This window comes from Mandrillus leucophaeus, unplaced genomic scaffold, assembly GCF_000951045.1.
Source record: "Mandrillus leucophaeus isolate KB7577 unplaced genomic scaffold, Mleu.le_1.0 Scaffold581, whole genome shotgun sequence".
NCBI classification, from domain to species: Eukaryota; Metazoa; Chordata; class Mammalia; order Primates; family Cercopithecidae; genus Mandrillus; species Mandrillus leucophaeus.
The window spans coordinates 116,770-136,255 of NW_012106264.1; the positions used below are offsets into that span (position 1 = coordinate 116,770).

At 48.6% G+C, this 19,486-nt stretch overlaps 1 protein-coding gene across 3 annotated transcripts; it reads left to right on the plus strand.

Moving 5' to 3' along the window:
• The first annotated feature begins 939 nt into the window (after positions 1-939).
• ABCF1 (ATP-binding cassette, sub-family F (GCN20), member 1) lies at positions 940-19,163 on the plus strand. Of its 3 annotated transcripts, none has more exons than XM_011999076.1 (25): positions 940-1,116; positions 7,424-7,470; positions 7,832-7,939; positions 8,072-8,201; positions 8,347-8,384; positions 8,467-8,574; positions 9,622-9,696; positions 9,776-9,889; positions 11,784-11,897; positions 12,456-12,578; positions 12,998-13,098; positions 13,203-13,288; positions 13,579-13,718; positions 13,805-13,953; positions 14,637-14,720; positions 14,932-15,056; positions 15,253-15,365; positions 15,508-15,679; positions 15,848-15,922; positions 16,015-16,085; positions 17,427-17,459; positions 17,545-17,713; positions 17,889-17,953; positions 18,045-18,117; positions 18,274-19,163. In XM_011999076.1, the coding sequence occupies exons 1-25, from the start codon at positions 1,044-1,046 to the stop codon at positions 18,438-18,440; spliced, it is 2,553 nt and encodes an 850-aa protein (XP_011854466.1). In that variant the 5' UTR covers positions 940-1,043; the 3' UTR covers positions 18,441-19,163. The 3 variants fall into 3 exon arrangements, with proteins under 3 accessions (XP_011854466.1, XP_011854467.1, XP_011854468.1); XM_011999077.1 differs by having other exon boundaries at positions 8,075-8,201; XM_011999078.1 differs by lacking the exon at positions 11,784-11,897 and having other exon boundaries at positions 8,075-8,201.
• Positions 19,164-19,486: the final 323 nt, after the last annotated feature.

Genomic DNA, 19,486 nt, shown 5'->3' on the forward strand with positions numbered 1-19,486 from the left:
GAGTGAGTAGGATGGCCCCAGATCTGTTGACTCTGGCAAGTGTGAATTCAGACAATGGTGGCAACAAAAGCATGATTGTAGTGATTTGAGAGCTGACAGAACTACAGGGGCACCTTACTCAAGCTCCCGTATTAAGTGGTAGAGTTAGAAGTGAACCAAAGTCTTGATTGTGGTGATAGTTTACTGGGTTTATGCATGTCAAAACTTATTTAAATGTATACTTTGAAGTTTATTTTGGGTACCATTTTATTTTGTGTACAGTTTATTGTATGTCAATTATATCTCAGTAAAGCCGTTACCAGAAAAAAAAGGAAAAAAAAAAACGAAGCTCCACTGCACCATGACTTCTGCATGTTGGGCTCCAGTTCCCTGTTTACAATTGTACACTTCGGGATTTTGTGACACATTTCAACACTGGACCGATCAGACCTCTCCCTTAGTCATTGGACTGCGCTGTCTTTTCTGCCCGTGACCCAGTCTCGCGCCCCATGACCCTCTCCTAAAACACGCGCAGTCTCCTCTCTCTTTCCCTTCCTCTCTTGTCTCTTCCTTGCCTACCAGCCTCACCTGATGGGCTCGTGTTCTCTCCGTCCCCGATCCACTCGGGCTCCGGCGGCTGCTGCTTGGGCGCCTTTGGCATCGCGGTGGCAGTTAGAGCTAGAAACGAGAGTTACAGATAGAAACTAGAATATGCTTAAAAAAAAAAAAAGTATGCCTCAACTCCTTCATACTAGTAGGAAATTATTATGGTCATTCCTGGAGTCTCGCGGCGTCGGGAGGTCACGGCGTCAGGCTTCCCAGACCGTCGTAAACGCCATGTGGACGCGACTAGAGTAGGCGGACGCCGGCCCCGCCCCGTCATTGCAGGCCACGCCTCCACTGTACCAGGGCCACGCCCCCGAGATGACGGCGAAGCTCGCACGTGCGCAGCCCGGGGTGGGGTTGGCCGCGGCGGCTTGGAGAACCAGCCCCATCTGGGTTCCCCGCCGCCGGAAGCGGAAATAGCACTGGGCGCCGCCACAGCAGCTGTAACTGCCACCGCGATGCCGAAGGCGCCCAAGCAGCAGCCGCCGGAGCCCGAGTGGATCGGGGACGGAGAGAGCACGAGCCCATCAGGTGAGGCTGGTAGGCAAGGAAGAAACAAGAGCAGAGAGGGAAGAGAGAGGAGACTGCGCGTGTTTTAGGAGAGGGTCATGGGGCGCGAGACTGACCGGGCCCGTGCGGAGGTTACTGCGCATGCGTGCCGTGGGCCCGGGAGGAGTTTGCCGGGCAAGAGTGGGTTTGGAATCGGGGTTAAAGGAAAGAGATCCAGATGTCGCACGTGACCTAAGTGAGACTGGGCAAGAGAAAAGAAAGAGCATATGGCACCGAGGGAGAGTTGGGGAGAAATGGGAAAACCTTGCTTAAAGAATTTGGACATCCGCCCACCACACACTGTATTCCACCAGGAATATATGAGCTCTGCCTCGACCTCCTCTTCCCCGTGCGCGCGCACACACACACTTTGGGAGCCTGTGATCCCACTTGTTTCTCAAGAGAGGGTGACTCCTTCATAGTTTCTTTCTTTTTTTTTTTTTTTTTTTTTGAGACGGAGTCTCGCTCTGTGGCCCAGGCTGGGGTTCAGTGGCCGGATCTCAGCTCACTGCAAGCTCTGTCTCCCGGGTTCACGCCGTTCTCCTGCCTCAGCCTCCCGAGTAGCTGGGACTACAGGCGCCCGCCACCTCGCCCGGCTAGTTTTTTGTATTTTTTAGTAGAGACGGGGTTTCACCATGTTAGTAGGATGGTCTCGATCTCCTGACCTCGTGATCCACCCGTTTCGGCCTCCCAAAGTGCTGGGATTACAGGCTTGAGCCACCGCGCCCGGCCCATAGTTTCTTTCTTAAGACACCTCTCTCACTCAAGTGGAGCAAGAGCGTAGATTTTTGATGTTGGAATGAGGGTTAAGGTTTACTTAAAAGCAGCGAAAGTTTGTTAAGCGCCTGTTTGTAATTAAGCACTGTATATACTGTGCTTTGAGAGAGGAAGGAAAAAAACATTAAGATATCCTCCCAGGGTTGAAGTCACTTTTAAGGGGGAGATAAATGGACACAACTAACTACAGTAGGTACACAGTAGCTAATTTTAGAAGCGCTTATTGGATGTCTACTGTATACCAGGTACTGTGTTGGAGGAATTGGGAATGTAGAGATAAAAGATAAGAATTTCCTTCAAGGGACAACCCAATATAGTGAAGGGTGAGAGCATTAACCAGACAGACAGTGGTTGTCAGAGTATGATGAACGTGCTTAAGAATGCTATGGGACTGTAGAAGAGAGGTGGAGCATCTACTCAGACAGGTAAGGGAGTGTCAGCAAAGCCTCCCAAGAATATGTAATAGCTGAGTACTTTTTTTTGACGCACAGTCTAGATCCATCACCCAGGCTGGAGTTCAATGGCATGAACATGGCTCACTGCAGCCACTACCTCCTGGGTAGTGGGATCTTCCTGCCTCAGTCTCCCAAGTAGTTGAGACTACTGGCATGCACCACCACACCTTATTTTTAAATTTTTTGTAAACACAAGGTCTGGCTATGTTGCCCAGGCTGGTCTCAAACTCCTGGGCTCAAGTGATTCTCCTGCCTCGACCTCCAAAAGTGCTGGGATTACAGGCATGAGCCACTGCACCTGCTCCCCAGAGTTTATTCATGAAAGATCGTCGTGAATTAGTAAGGGGAAGCGCATTCCTAGCCAAGGAAGTTTGTGGAAAGGTAGAGATGTAGGCAAGCCTGACTGGTCCCACTAGAGCCTGGTAACTAGTGTGATGAAGTCATAAAGATGATCAGGAGACAGATAATGAAAGGCTTTAGATGCCATCCCGAGGAGTTTAATCCTAAAGACATTAAGAAGGAAGGCCCATTGAATTGCGTAAGGAATGATTATGATCAGTTCACCCTATAGCACTGAGCAATGGAGAATGGCCTTGAATTGGTCAAGATGGAGGCAGGGAGACCATTTAGGGGGCTCTGGCCATGATCTAGGTGAGAAGTGGTAAGGGGATAAGCCAAGCTTTGAAGAATAAAGAGTTACTAAGGAGGTGGTATTGATCGGAACTGAGAACTGATGAAATTAAGGGAGGAGAATTAAGGATGACACTTAAGTAACCCAGTGACTGGTAGACTATTAACTGAAAGCAATAATGGGCAGGAGAGTAAGAAGTGAAAAGAGATAAGATCAACTTTTGAATGCTGAGTTGGGTATTTCTGAGGAATTTCTAAAAGGAAATGGCAAGAAGAGAGTTTGTTTAGTCACTGTGGAGAGACAACTAGACTAGGAGTAAAGACACAGGCAAGTATAGTTGAAGTGCTGCATGTGGAAGTCTCCTAGAGAGTGTTTGCAGATTGAACAGAAAAGAAGGTGAAAGGTGGGAACCCTAAAGAACTTCAGCAATTGCAAGAAGCAGGTAAGGAAGGAGGCTGAAGAGATGAGACTGAGAAAGGCAAACAGCCAGCGAAACTGGAGGCAAACCAGGAGTGGGCAAGATCCCAGAAGTTAAATAATGATAGAAAAGAATTAAAAAAGGTGTGGAGGTAGGCAGCATGGAACGCTGCAGAGAAGTCAGGCAAAATAAGAACCGAAAAATACTTTGCGGTTTGAGGAGCTAAGGGATCAGTGGCAACTTTGGCAGAAGTAGTGTTCATTTGGAGATGATACCAGATTGCAGTATGTTTCAAAAGGTATGGGAGGAGAGAAAGTGAAGTTCGTGTGAATTATAATTTTGAGACCCAATGAGGACAAGAATACAAAACAGTAATGGGAGAGAGGGGTATAAGGGTAAGGAAGGCTTTCTTTTTTGCTTTGAAGGAGCAGCTTAAATGATACACGAAAGGAAAGAAGACACAGTATATCTCTAGCCACACTTAACTTTTTCAGTTCCTTGGGGATTATACTTTCTCACAATGAACCTGTTCAGAGGCTCTTCCTGTCCCTATGATCAGGTGGATAAGAGTGATTAAAGTACAAAAGATTTTTTTGGTTTTGGTGGGTTTTTTGTTTTGTTTTGTTTTGTTTGTGACGGAGCCTCACTGTCGGCAGGCTGGAGTGCAGTGGCGCGATCTCAGCTCACTGCAGCCTCAATCGCAGGTTCAAGCCGTCCTACGTAGCTAGGACTACAGGCACACACTGCCGTGCCGGGCTAATTTTTTGTTTGTTTTTGTTTTTTGTTTTCTGTAGAGATGAGTTCTTGCTATGTTGCCCAGGCTAATCTTGAACCTCTGGCCTCAACCGTGGTCCCCAAAATGTTGGGATTACAGGCATGAGCCACTGCGCCTGGCCAGATTTAAAGGAAGGAGAGATGGTATGGCTGTGTTAGTCCTTGGGTAGAAATTCATGTCTGGGATGAGTCAGTCCTCTGTGTTGATAAGGTGAGCTGATCGTGTTTTTCCTTCTTAGGTACTTCAGTGGATCCTTCCTCCTAATGTCTTTAGGATTAAACTCCTTGGAATAGCATATAAAGCCTTTTATTAATCCCACACAGCTTTTCAACTCTCACATTAGTCACCCAATACTGGGCTCAGATGTTTTTTCCTTTGATTTTTTTGTTTGTTTGTTTCTTTTTTGTGGTTTGTTTTTTGGGGAAGAGGAGGGTCCCAAATTTTGAAATGTGTTCTGGATGGAGGATGCAGATTAAGCAGACGGACATAAGCATGCCTGGGACTTCATAAGGGATCAGAAAGAAGCCAGTATGGAGACCATAGGTGTGGGTCAGGAAACAGAAAAGATAGGGTAGGGCCCTTTTAGTCTGTGAAGCCTTTAACTATTGGGATTGTCTCTCATTACCTCCAGTTTTTTGGAAAAGTGGATGCACCATAAAACTTTCCTGAATAAATGATTACTTTGGAATACATGAAATTCTGGTTTGAGAATATTTTAATGTAGTAGATGGCGGATACCATTGACTTTTTTTTTTTTTTTTTTAATACTTTAAGTTCTAGGGAACATGTGCACAACGTGCAGGTTTGTTACATATGTATACATGTACCACGTTGGTGTGCTGCACCCATTAACTCGTCATTTACATTAGGTATATCTCCTAATGCTATCCCTCCTCCCTCCCCACAGACTTTTTTTTCTGAGACGGAGTCTCGCTCTGTCACCCAGGCTGGAGTACAGTGGTGCGATCTTGGCTCACTGCAACTTCCACCTCCTGGGTTCAAGCAATTCTCCTGCCTCAGCCTCCCAAGTAGCTGGGACTATAGGTGTGCTCTACCACGCCCAACTAATTTTTGTATTTTTAGTAGAGATGGGATTTCACCATGTTGGCCAAGCTGGTCTCAATCTCCTGACCTCATGATCCACCTGCCTTGGCCTCCCAATGTGCTGAGATTACAGGCGTGAGCCACCACACCCAGCTAATTTTTTTTTTTTTTTAATGTTAAATACTGAAATGCTTATGGGTAGAATTAGATAGCAGTGGATGGAAGGGATGTTTTGGAAGGGAAGATAATAAATAGGCCTAAGCCTGAAGGGAAATCATGAGGTTGCTGGCTGCTCCAGTAGGGGAGGAAGTTGGACATGGTCCTCCACCTTCAGGGAAACAAGGATGGACAGAGGGGTAGAGCTAGAATCTGTTGAATCAGTTTTGGCTTTCCTGGGAACACAGGCTAAACAGTCTCTCAGGTTACTCTCTAGAATGAAAGCACACAGGTTAATATGACACAATGTGATTTGTGCTATAATATTCAAGCAGAACAAGTAAGGCATAGACCCAGGTGTTCATTTGCTTACCAGATAACTCTATTTACATGGCCTGTAGGTTTTACAAACAACATGTCCCCCTAGCCAGGCACAGTGGCTCAGACCTGCAAGTCCAACAGTTTGGGAGGCTGAGGCAGGAGGATTGCTTGATGCCAGAGGTTCGGGATTAGCCTGGGCAACATAGTGAGACCTCCTCTCTAAAATATATATATACTTTTTAATTAACCAGGCATAGTGATGCTTGCCTGTAGTCCTAGCTACTCAGGAGGCTAAAGCGAGAGGATCACCTGAGCCTAGGAATTTAAGGTTACAGTAAGTTATGATCATGCCACTGCAGTCCAGCCTGGGTGACAGAGCAAGACCCTGTCTCTTAAAAAAAAAAAAAAGGAGGGTGTGGTGTGTGTGTTGTATACATGTGTATGTATACATACGTATCTCCCAAATTGAATTTATAATATCTTTTTCCTTCCTATAAGATCTTCTCTTCCACTGCCTCCTTAATTAATAAATGGTACCACTTAGCCCAGCTAATTTTGCCGGCTAAAAACAAAGGAGTCATCTCTGAGTGCTTTTTTTTTTTTTTTTTTGAGACAGAGTCTTGCTCTGTCACCCAGGCTGTAGTGCGATAGTGCAGTCTCAGCTCACTGCAACCTCCGCCTCCTGGGTTCAAGCAGTTCTCCTGTCCCAGCCTCCCGAATAGCTGGGATTACAGGCGCCCGCCACTATGCCCAGTTAATTTTTTGTGTTTTTAGTAAAGACTGGGTTTCACCATGTTCACCAGGCTAGTCTTGAACTCCTGACCTCTAGTGATCCGCCTGCCTCGGCCTCACAAAGCGCTGGGATTACAGGCGTGAGCCATCACGCCCAGCTGGGTGCTCTTTATTCCCCACCTCTAGCCCCATCCTGTGAATTCTTCTTTCCCCTTGTCACCACCACCCAGACTGCTCTGACAGCCTCCCCAACAGATTTCCCACTATGCTTATTCCCTCCCATTCTTGCTCTACTCTGAAGCCAAAGTGAAACTTTAAAAGTGTGAAAGCGATCATACCAATAAAATCCCCAATCCTTAACCTTACTACAGGGCCGTCACTCCAGCCTTCCCTTGCATCATTCTCCCCTCAGTCTGTAAGCTTAGCCATACCAAACCTTTCCCTGTCTCGCAGTGTGTGTGCTTTCTCACAGCTGGGCCTGCGCACAGCACTGGAATTGCACCATGTCTCTGACGAACTTCTCATACTCCTCATTACTTCAGTTATTAGCTTAAATGTCATCTTTTTAGAGAGGCTGCTACCAGAGATGAAGCCAGCCTCTCCTCAACCACCAAGTAGGCTTTACCTTTTCTTTTGGAACCTTCAGTACACCTGGAATTACCTATTTAAAAATCTCTCTTCCTATAGCCTGGAAGCTCCAGAGGAGACCACGGTTGTCTTGTTCATTGTTATAATCCCCTATGCTAGCACAGTATCTGACATGTGGTAGCTGTGTAGTAAATAAATACTTGTTGGATGAATGAATAGAGATGGGAATGATTATTTCTGCCGGAGTTGTGAGACAGTAAAAATATTTAGGGAGTGATAGTTAAGCTAGAAAAATAATAAAATAGGATGGAAGCTACAGAGATCTTGCAGGGGAGATCAGACTGCATTGGAATTTGTAGATAAGCATTCACGATCTCTGCTTAACTTTCTAGACAAAGTGGTGAAGAAAGGGAAGAAGGACAAGAAGATCAAAAAAACGGTGAGAAAATGAGGGTTGAGGATAAGAAATGACTATGGGTGTTTCCAGGCTAAATAAATGGCCATGTGAAGGAGGTGGGAGGTCCAAGGGAGGAGAGAAGATCTTGTCAAGAGAAGAGTTAGGCTGGGCATGGTGGCTTACGCCTGTAATCCCAGCACTTAGGGAGGCAGAGGTGAGAGGATAGCTTAAGCCCAGGAGTTTGAGACCTGCACACTCCATTCTCCACTAAAAGAAAAAAAGAGAGAGACAGGAGGTAATGTGAGGGTGGAGTGGAGGGCCAGTGGGCCCGTGTGTGGCAGAGTACAGCTTGATTGGATTGTTCTTGGAACCATGTTTACCTGTATCTTAACTCCCTTGATAGTTCTTTGAAGAGCTGGCAGTAGAAGATAAACAGGCTGGGGAAGAAGAGAAAGTACTCAAGGAGAAGGAGGAGCAGCAGCAGCAGCAGCAACAACAACAGCAACAGCAGGTACAAGTGCCACAGGGCCCACCAATCCCTTTGCAGCCCATGTTGCTCCACTCAGCTGATGGGGAACCTTCTGTGAGGCAGAAATACAGCAGGGGCCTGGGCTTCATTTTCTCATTCTTCTTTTGCTCTCAGCAGCAAAAAAAGAAGCGAGATACCCGAAAAGGCAGGCGGAAGAAGGATGTGGATGATGATGGGGAGGAGAAAGAGCTCATGGAGCGTCTTAAGAAGCTCTCAGTGCCAGCCAGTGATGAGGAGGATGAGGGTAAATGACCTGAGGGGGAATGGGTACCTGGAATCCATGAGTCATGGAGAGTGATGCCTCATACCTTGATCTTCAAGTTGGATTAAACTGGGGGGCCAGACATTGTAATTGTTTCCTATCTCATGTTCTCCCCTTGTCATTTCAGTACCCGCCCCAAAACCCCGCGGAGGGAAGAAAACCAAGGTAAGCCATCTGTGTGGTAAACAGACCCCAAGGATGCAATCTTGACCATCCTACTGACTTTTGTGGCCCTTTCATTCTCTAGGGTGGTAATGTTTTTGCAGCCCTGATTCAGGATCAGAGTGAGGAAGAGGATGAGGAAGAAAAACATCCTCCTAAGCCTGCCAAACCAGAGAAGAATCGGATCAATAAGGTGACAGTGGTGGCTCGATCAGTCACTCTCACTCCATTTAGCACCTTCTGGCCATGGTGGAGTAATTTCCTGCTTTTAAACTAGCTCTCCTCGATCTGTCTTACTTATACTGTTAAAATCATGTTTTTAAAATACATGCCCAGGCCAGGCACAGTGGGTCACACCTGTAATCCCAGCACTTTGGGAGGCCGAGGCGGGCAAATCACGAGGTCAAGAGATCGAAACCAGCCTGACCAACATGGCGAAACCTCATCTCTATTAAAAATACAAAAATTAGCCAGTCATGGTGGTGTGCGCCTGTAATCCCAGCTACTTGGAAGGCTGAGGCAGGAGAATCACTTGAACTTGGGAGGCGGAATTTGCAGTGAGCCGAGATTGAGGCACTGCACTCCAGCCTGGGCAACAGAGCAAGACCCCATCTCAAAAAAAAAAAAAGCCCTTTTTATCACTCAGATATCTTCAGTGATTCTGTAGCTTTAAGCACAGAACCTGAAACAAAGCCCCAGGTCCTTGCTCTTCTACTTGTGACTCTTCTGCGTGTGCATCTTAGTCCATGTCCATTTGCCCTCTCAAGAAAGCCTCCAGTGCTAGTGCCATCCACTCCGGTTGCGCACTTGCCTGACTTATAATCCTTAACCTTGCTGATGTTCCCTAGTTGTCTCTTCACTATCTAGTCTCAAGCTGGAGGGTAGGGTTTTTCTGGGTCTCATTTTTCGTCAGCAGCGCTCAGTACAGATGGTCTCCAACTTATACTTAGGCATACGGTTTTTCTACTTTATGATAGTGTGAAGGTCATACTCATTTAGGATACTCCTCAACTCATGATGGGGTTATGTCCAGATAAACCTATAGTAAGTTGGAACTATCGTTTTTTATTTATGATACTTTCAGTTTCTGGTGGGTTTATCGGGACGGATGCAACCTGATCATAAATGGAGGAGCATCTGTATGGGTAACACAGGAGACTCTCTAGAAATGCTTATTACACAGCAAAGTAGCACAATAATTTGTACGTATGTGTTTAGTGTGTATGTGTGTCTCCTCCAGGCCGTATCTGAGGAACAGCAGCCTGTGCTCAAGGGCAAAAAGGGAAAGGAAGAGAAGTCAAAAGGGAAGGCTAAGGTGAGAGAGTAACTAGCAGGAGGAGGTATTGGGGCCCAGGAATTAAAGCATTTCATCACACCTCTCTTTTCCCTATTAGCCTCAAAATAAATTCGCTGCTTTGGACAATGAAGGGGAGGATGAAGAAGAAGAAATAATAAAGGAAAAGGAGCCTCCCAAACAAGGGAAGGAGAAGGCCAGGAAGGCAGAGCAGGTGTGTGTATTTGGTGTTGGGGGAAGGTAGAATGAGGGACTAGGGCTCCAGGGTTCTTATGGGAGAGTCACGATCTGGGGATATAGTTACTATCCCAGCAAACCTTTTTTCTTTTCTTTTTTTAGGGGGAATGGTGGGGTTGTTGTTGTTTTGTTTTTGTTTTTATTTACACAGGATCTTACTCTGTCACCCAGTCTGGAGTGCAGGGGTGTGAACACGGCTCACTGAAGCCTCAACCTCCTGGGCTCAACAGATTCTCGTGCCTCAGCCTCCTGAGTAGCTGGAACTAGAAGTGTGCACCACTACCCCTGGCTAATTTTTTAATTTTTAGTATAGAGACGAGGTCTCACTATGTTGCCCAGGCTGGTCTTAAACTTCTGGGCTCAAGCAGTCCTCCCGCCTCAGCCTCCCAAAAATGCTTACAGGTGTGAGCCAGTGTGCCCAGTTAGCAAACTTTTTCTATAAAGGGCCTTGTAGTAAATGTTTCTGGCTTTGCAGGCCACATATAATCTCTATTACATATTCTTTCTTTTTTTTTTTTTTTTTTACCAACTCTTTGAAAATACAAAAACTATTTTTATAAAGTTCAGTAGCTGTGTAAAAACAAGTGTGAGGTCAGCCTTGGCCCATGGGCTGTAGTTTGCAAACCTGATCCAGTGAGGAAAGGGCCTGGAATTTATCTCAAATGATCTGGGTCCTGGCTCTGCCTTCACTGGCTATGACCTTAAATACATCTTCCCATCCCTTTGGGTCTCACTTGTCTCCTTTGTGTGATAGAAGGAGGAATCTGGAGATCTCTAGGGTCCCCATGCCTCCGGCACTTCCTAGTTCTGTGATTCTGCTTGATTCCTCTGACTGTGCACTAGAGATTCCTGATGTTTTCTTTTCTTTTTTTTTCTTTTTTTTTGAGATGGAGTCTCACTCCGTTGCCCAGGCTGGAGTGCAGTGGCGTAATCTCGGCTTACTGCAACCTCTGCCTCCTGGGTTCAAGCAGTTCTGCCTCAGCCGCCTAAGTAGCTGGGACTACAGGCACGTGCCATCATGACCGTCTAATTTTTTGTGTTTTTAGTAGAGACAGGATTTCACTATGTTAGCCAGGATGGTCTCAATCTCCTGACCTTGTGATCTGCTCGTCTTGGCCTCCCAGAGTGCTGGGATTACAGACATGAGCCACCGCACCCAGCTGGCTACCTGATCTTTTCTTTGCATGTTAACAGGGAAACCACAGAAACTCATTTTATGCAAATGAAACTCTTGAAATCCATTTACTCCACCTTCAGTTACATTATATTGGGAGTTACGTTTATAGGGACATATGCGTTATCACATTTCATACATATATATTCATACCATTTGTCTTGTACCATTCCTGGTAGCAGAAATTGGTAAAGGACTACAGGGAGACTAGGGGCTGGATATGAGAATGAGAGAGGATCCCAAGATATTTTAGGACTCTGCGTAGTGAAGGAAAGAGCTGACTGCGGAACTGGGGCAGGGACAGGGTGCGGATGACATGAAATCTGAGTTCTAGAAGGAGTCCCTGGGTTTTTTTGTTTGTTCGTTTGTTTGTTTTTGATACGGAGTCTCGCTCTGTCACCCAGGCTGGAGTGCAGTGGCACAATCTCGACTCACTGCAAGCTCCACCTCCCAGGTTCACACCATTCTCCTGCCTCAGCCTCCCAAGTAGCTGGGACTACAAGTGCCCACCACCATGTCCAGCTAATTTTTTGCAATTTTTAGTACAGATGGGGTTTCACTGTGTTAGCCAGGATGGTCTTAGATCTCCTGACCTCAGAATCTGCCCACCTTGGCCTCCCGAAGTGCTGGGATTACGGGCGTGAGCCACCGCACCCAGCTGGGGTCCCTACTTTTGACCATCCCTGGGTTCTCACAGGGTTCAGAGGAAGAAGGAGAAGGGGAAGAAGAGGAGGAGGAAGGAGGAGAGTCTAAGGCAGATGATCCCTATGCTCACCTTAGCAAAAAGGAGAAGAAAAAGCTGAAAAAACAGGTAAGACCTTGGTTCTTAGCGATCAAAAGTAGGGGATTTTTAAATACTTCAACTAGGGGACATGCAATTGGGAATAGGAAGGACAGCTTTGGGGGCTACTCCAGGTAAAACATTCGGAGTAGGAAAATAATTGTGTTCTGTGAGCCTTATCTCAATGTCTGATGACATGGGGTGTTTCACTTTGGGGTTTTTTGTTTGTTTTTTGAGACAGGGTCTCACACTGTTCCTCAAGCTGGAGTGCAGTAACGTGATCTCTGCTCACTGCAGCCTCAACCTCCCAGGCCCAAGCGATCCCCCCACCTCAGCCTCCCGAATAGATGAGACTATGGGTGGCACCACCATGCCCGGCTAAATTTTGTATTTTTTGTAGAGACGGGATTTTGCCATGTTGCCCAGGCTGGTCTCAGACTCCTGAGCTCGAGAGATCCACCTTCCTCAGCCTCTGAGAGTGCTGGGATTACAGGCGTGAGCCAGCATGCCCAACCAGCATGGGCTGTTTCATGGTGATGGGAAACTGATAGACCGTGGCTTCAAATGTAGTGTTTCCTTCCTTCTCAGATGGAGTATGAGCGCCAAGTGGCTTCATTAAAAGCGGCCAATGCAGCTGAAAATGACTTCTCCGTGTCCCAGGCAGAGATGTCCTCCCGCCAAGCCATGTTAGAAAATGCATCTGACATCAAGGTAAGGTCTCAGGGGGCCCCTTCCAGTCCACTTGCCTAGGGAAGAGCCAGTTCTCTCATCTTCCCTGAGTGGCCATGGTGTGTGAATGGGTTAGTTTAGTGGGAAGAAAGATTGGAGGCATTTTCCACACCTTGGGTTCTGCCAACTTGAGCAAGAAGATAGAAAAATCAGTAGAAGTAGGGTCCACCCTCGGCAGAAAATAGTGTGGGACAGACTACACTAGCTGAGGACACATGGGACTCCCATTACAGGTAGTGGACAGGGCAGGGACCGGCTGTGGGGAGAGGAAGGGGATTATGCTGGGGGTATCGGTTTGTCAGAGGCTTCCCTGCAGGGAAAAAGTGACCGCTCCTGTCCCAAAGGGAGAATTTTCATGTGATCATCCCTTCTCTCTGCCACCTCTTTCCTGATGGCTGCAGCTGGAGAAGTTCAGCATCTCCGCTCATGGCAAGGAGCTGTTCGTCAATGCAGACCTGTACATTGTAGCCGGCCGCCGCTACGGGCTGGTGGGGCCCAATGGGTGAGAAGAGGGGAGGGAGCTGGAGGCCAAAAAGGGGAGGAGCCTGGAGGGATAAGAAGAGATTTCTCAGTGGTGGCCGGGTCCTAATAGCTTTTATTCCCCAGCAAGGGCAAGACCACGCTCCTCAAGCACATTGCCAACCGAGCCCTGAGCATCCCTCCCAACATTGATGTGTTGCTGTGTGAGCAGGGTGAGGCCAGTGGGGAGAAAAGGGGCTTGGTGGGGTGGGCAGTTGGTAGAAAAGCCAGCCAAGAATAGAAGAAGTTGTGGCCATGGAGTTGGAAGGGATGTGGAGGGAGACTGGGGACTGGGAAAGGGATGCTAACGAAAGGAGGGGAGAGTTAATGAGGAACTTGTTTTATTTGGAATGAGTACAAAAAGCTGGGCAGGGTCAGGCAAAACAGAAATGCAGTTGAAGGGAAAGAAGGATGAGACTCTTGGCTCTTGAGGCTGCCTGACTGTTCTCACTCTGCCTCCCAGAGGTGGTAGCAGATGAGACACCAGCAGTCCAGGCTGTTCTTCGAGCTGACACCAAGCGATTAAAGCTGCTGGAAGAGGAGCGGCGGCTTCAGGGACAGCTGGAACAAGGGGATGACACAGCTGCTGAGAGGCTAGAGAAGGTAGAGGAGATGGCGCAGGGGACACGGGCTAAGACTCGGGGGTTCCTGGGACCCTCAGACATGTGTCCTCTTCTCCCTCCTCCCAGGTGTATGAGGAATTGCGGGCCACTGGGGCAGCAGCTGCAGAGGCCAAAGCACGGCGAATCCTGGCTGGCCTTGGCTTTGACCCTGAAATGCAGAATCGACCCACACAGAAGTTCTCAGGGGGCTGGCGCATGCGTGTCTCCCTGGCCAGGTGGGCCATTCACCTCACTGCCCTCCCTTCCAACCTCAGACCACCAGGGCCCTTTCCCTCTATCCCTTCTCATTCTCCAAGGCAATAGGGAGTCTCAAGGCTTACCTCTCCCTCCTTACTATCTGTGTTGTGAGAGCTTAGGGTCCTTCTGTTTCTCTCTACCTGGTGGTGAGTTCTCATCAACATACCCTGCAGCTGGGTGCAATGGGTCATGCCTTCATGCCTGGAAGGCAGAGGCAGGAGGATTATCTTGAACCCAGGAGTTTGAGACCAGCCTGGGCAATATAGCGAGACCCTATCTTCACAGAAAGGGAAAAAAAGCATATCCTAGCCTGGGCACCATAGGGAGACACTGTCTCTACAAAAAATTTAAAAATTAGCTGGACTTGGTGGTGCACGCTTGTGGTCACAGCTACTCTGGAGGCTGAAGTAGAAGTATCACTTGGATCTGGGAGATTGAGGCTACAGTGAGCCCTGACTGTGCCATTGCATGACAACCTGGGCAACAGGGCAAGGCCCTGTCTCAGAAAAACTTAAACCATATCCTGCCCAAGAACTTCTCTGAGGAGAGCTTGGGAAGGAGTGTTCATGGTCTCAGGCTCTATCTCCCTGAATTTTCTCTGGGGTTGTCTGAGCAAGGATCTTTCTCTCCCTGACCCTGCCCTCTGCTCCCCACCCTCTAGGGCACTGTTCATGGAGCCCACACTGCTGATGCTGGATGAGCCCACCAACCACCTGGACCTCAACGCTGTCATCTGGCTCAATAAGTGCGTTACGGCCTTTGCATCATTGGTTCCCATTCTGCACTTTCTTCCCCTTCCCTCCCTGCCCTGTTTTCCTTTAGCTGTTCTCCACTGTGCCTGTGACAGCTCTATCCAGACCCCCCCTTTCCCTCCCAGCCCCCATTGTCTGCCTGCTTCCCCGACTTCTCTCTCACTTGACCGCTGTGACACTTACACCCTGTTCTCCAAAACCCAGCTACCTCCAGGGCTGGCGGAAGACCTTGCTGATTGTCTCCCATGACCAGGGTTTCTTGGATGATGTCTGCACTGATATCATCCACCTCGATGCCCAGCGACTCCACTACTATAGGGGCAATTACAGTAAGTAGAATTGTGTGTGGATGCAGGGAAGAGATAGAACCTTGAAAAGAGGTCTGAATGGGAGGGCCTATTTAGATAAACTGAATCCTGTCAGAATTCCAGACAGTGATGCCTACCCCGTCACCACCAATCCCTGGTTGTCCCTTTGCTGGGGAGAGGAGCAACCACTGATGCCCAGTCCCCTCTTCTGCCCCAGTGACTTTCAAAAAGATGTACCAGCAGAAGCAGAAAGAACTGCTGAAGCAGTATGAGAAGCAAGAGAAAAAGCTGAAGGAGCTGAAGGCAGGCGGGAAGTCCACCAAGCAGGCGGTGAGCACCGGAGGGACTTCTGGGCTGGGGACCACTGTTCTCTCCTGACAGTGGAGGAAGAAGGAGACTCTGGAACGCTGGCCTACATTTCGAGGACTGCTGTGCAGGACACAGATTTCTCTTTTTTCGTCTCCCTCTCCAGGAAAAACAAACGAAGGAAGCCCTGACTCGGAAGCAGCAGAAATGCCGACGGAAAAACCAGGATGAGGAATCCCAGGAGGCCCCTGAGCTCCTGAAGCGCCCTAAGGAGTACACTGTGCGCTTCACTTTTCCGGACCCCCCACCACTCAGCCCTCCTGTGCTGGGTCTGCATGGTGAGTGCCGCGGGCCTCTCCTGCTCCACAGGAAGCACCAGAAGCATGTATGTGTGCCCCAAACTCTCCACCAAGGTTGAGATTGCTCCTGTTCTCCAAGGCCAGCACATCAGAGGAACTTTACAGGGCCTGAAAAGAATATAAATTGCTGCTTTTCCTGGCTTTCAGGTGTGACATTCGGCTACGAGGGCCAGAAACCACTCTTTAAAAACCTGGATTTTGGCATCGACATGGATTCAAGGAGTGAGTTGGCGGGGTTGGCTCAGGGATGTGTAGCAGGAGCCACAGGGAGAGTCTCTGGGGACCTCTTTGACCACCTGTCTTCCATCTTGCAGTTTGCATTGTGGGCCCTAATGGTGTGGGGAAGAGTACGCTACTCCTGCTGCTGACTGGCAAGCTGACACCGGTGAGTCCTGGAGCCAAGAAGGGAGAGCATGAGAAATGTGAAGACACAGCTGCTTGCCAGAAGCTGGAATCAGGGAGCTTCTCGAGAATATAGAGTTAAATACAGAACTCATCATAGATGATTCATTTCCCTAAGAGGAGCAGTAGAGGAGGAGAAGAGCTTAGATCAGTTCAGGGAGGAGAGCTAAGAGAATTGGGATCGAACTAGGGGGCACACCCACATGTTTTGGTTATACAAGAAATATATGTCTTTTATAGAACAATTAAAAATTGCATAAACGGGCTGGGCACAGTGGCTCACGCCTGTAATCCCAGCAGGGATCACTTGAGGTCAAGAGTTCCAAACCAGCCTGGCCAACGTGGTGAACCCCATCTCTACTAAAAATACAAAAATTAGGCGGGTGTGATGGCATGCACCTACATCCCAGCTACTCAGGAGGCTGAGGCAGAATTGCTGGAACCTGGGAGGCGGAGGTTGCAGTGAGCTGAGATTGCACCATTGCACTGTAGTCTGGACAACAGAGCGAGACTCCATCTCCAAAAAAAAAATGGCCTGGTGTGGTGGCTCACGCCTATAATCCCAACTCTTTGGGGGAGGCTGAGGGTGGCGGATCACTTGAGCTCAGGAGTTAAAAACCAGCCCAAGCCCGATGCGGTGGCTCACACCTATAATCCCAACACTTTGGGAATCTGAGGCGGGTGGATCACCTGAGGTGGGGAGTTCGAGACCAACATGGAGAAACCCCATCTCTACTGAAAATACAGAATTAGCCAGGTGTGGTTGCGCATGCCTGTAATCCCAGTTATTTGGGAGGCTGAGGCAGGAGAATCACTTGAACCCAGGAGGCAGAGGTTGCAGTGCACTGAGATTAGCCAGGATGGTCTCGATACCCTGACCTCACGATCTGCCTGCCTCGGCCTCCCAAAGTGCTGGGATTACAGGCATGAGCCACTGCACCCAGCCCTTATTCCTTTTCTTATGCATACTTGTCCCTGGCCCGTTTCTGGTGTTTGTCTTCCCTTCAGAAAAGTTGGTGTATGGTTGAGGTCAGGACATTGAGACCATCCTGGCTAACACGGTGAACCCCCGTCTCTACTAAAAAAAAACAAAAAATTAGCCAGGCATGGTGGCAGGCGCCTGTAGTCCCAGCTACTCGGGAGGCTGAGGCAAGAGAATGGTGTGAACCCAGGAGGCGGAGGTTGCAGTGAGCCGAGATTGCGCCACTGCACTCCAGCCTGGGTGACAGAGCTAGATTCCGTCTCAAAAAAAAAAAGTTGGTATGTGGAGCTGCAGTGCCTTTTCCCCTTACCCTCCTCTTAACTACTTTCTCTTCCTTTGCAGACCCATGGGGAAATGAGAAAGAACCACCGGCTGGTAAGTTGGTATTGGGATTTAAGGAATGGTAATCTGATGGAGGAAGTGTGACTTTAACTGACCACCTCCCTCTCTTCTCGGGCAGAAAATTGGCTTCTTCAACCAGCAGTATGCAGAGCAGCTGCGTATGGAGGAGACGCCCACTGAGTACCTGCAGCGGGGCTTCAACCTGCCCTACCAGGATGCCCGCAAGTGCCTGGGCCGCTTCGGCCTGGAGAGTCACGCCCACACCATCCAGATCTGCAAACTCTCTGGTACCACTGCAGGGGCCGGGGAGGGCACCCTTCACCGTATCATTCATGTCTACAAACTACCTAGAGGCACCGGGAATGAGGGAGCCTCAGTTCACAAACTGGCTTATCTTGAGGGTTTGCCTTCAGACTGTGAGGTGCTAGAAGGTGTGACAGCCCTCCCCTTCCTTTGCTACAGGTGGTCAGAAAGCGCGAGTTGTGTTTGCTGAGCTGGCCTGTCGGGAGCCTGATGTCCTCATCTTGGTGAGTGAGCTGGGCTGTAGGAGAAGGGATAAGGGTAACAGGATGGAAGATGGGAGTTGCAGTGCTCAGTCATGGAATTCCTCCTCTGTAGGACGAGCCAACCAATAACCTGGACATAGAGTCTATTGATGCTCTAGGGGAGGCCATCAATGAATACAAGGGTGGTAAGTCAGCTGAGAGTATGCCCTCCTCCCTGCTCCATGGGGACCAAGCTGTAGTGTCCTTCACTGCAGCAGGGCCTAGGACTCCCTTATTTCATGTTCTGATTTCCCTCTTCCTCCTTTCTTCCTGCCCTCTGTTCTTACTATCTTTCTTCAAAGCTGTGATCGTTGTGAGCCATGATGCCCGACTCATCACAGAAACCAACTGCCAGCTGTGGGTGGTGGAGGAGCAGAGTGTTAGCCAAATCGATGGTGACTTCGAAGACTACAAGCGGGAGGTGTTGGAGGCCCTGGGTGAAGTCATGGTCAGCCGGCCCCGAGAGTGAGCTTTCCTTCCCAGAAGTCTCCCGAGAGACATACTTGTGTGGCCTAGAAGTCCCCTGTGGTCTCCCCTTCTCATCTGAAGACTGCCTCTGGCCTGCAGCGGACCTGGCAACCACTCAGGCACATGAAAGTGGAGTGTGACCTTGATCCCACTCTGACTGCATCCATTTCTCTGAAAGACTTGTTTGTTCTGCTTTTCTTCATATAACTGAGCTGGCCTTATCCTTGGCATCCCCCTAAACAAACAAGAGGTGACCACCTTATTGTGAGGTTCCATCCAGCCAAGTTTATGTGGCCTATTGTCTCAAGACTGTCATCACTCAGAAGCCTGCCTCTGGTTTACCCTACAGCTTCAGGCCCAGCTGCCCCCGGTCTTTGGGTGGTGCTGTTCTTTTCTGGTGGATTTAATGCTGAGTCACTGGTACAAACAGCTGTTGAAGCTCAGAGCTGGAGGTGAGCTTCTGAGGCCTTTGCCATTAGCCAGCCCAAGATTTGGTGCCTGCAGCCTCTTGTCTGGTTGAGGACTTGGGGCAGGAAAGGAATGCTGCTGAACTTGAATTTCCCTTTACAAGGGGAAGAAATAAAGGAAAGGAGTTGCTGCCGACCTGTCACTGTTTGGAGATTGATGGGAGTGTTGGAACTGTTCTCAGTCTTGATTTGCTTTATTCAGTTTTCTAGCAGCTTTTAATAATCCTCTCATCCCCACTAAATGGATCTTGTTTGCAGTCTTGCTGACAGTGTTTGCTATTTGAGGATCATGGGATTCCTTTCCCCCAACCCTTCACGTGAGGAAAAAGCAAAGTGATTCATACCTTCCGTCTTGGAACTTGGGTCTCTTTTTTTTTTTTTTGACAGAATCTTGTCCTTTCACTAAGGCTGGAGTGCAGTGGCACGATCTTGGCTCACTGCAGCCTCCACTTCCCAGGTTCAAGCAATTTTCCTGCCTCAGCCTCCTGAGTAGCTGGGATTACAGGCACACACTACCAGGCCCAGCTAATTTTTGTGTTTTATTAAAAACACAAAAGAGACAGAGTTTTACCATGTAGGT

Bases quoted from the DNA above. Each gene is read 5' to 3' on its own strand.
- ABCF1 (XM_011999076.1), top strand. From the start codon at position 1,044: ATGCCGAAGGCGCCCAAGCAGCAGCCGCCGGAGCCCGAGTGGATCGGG. The intron at 7,940-8,071 runs GTACAAGTGCCA...TTTTGCTCTCAG, and splicing joins AACAACAACAGCAACAGCAG to CAGCAAAAAAAGAAGCGAGA. The intron at 15,923-16,014 runs GTGAGTTGGCGG...TCCATCTTGCAG, and splicing joins CATCGACATGGATTCAAGGA to TTTGCATTGTGGGCCCTAAT.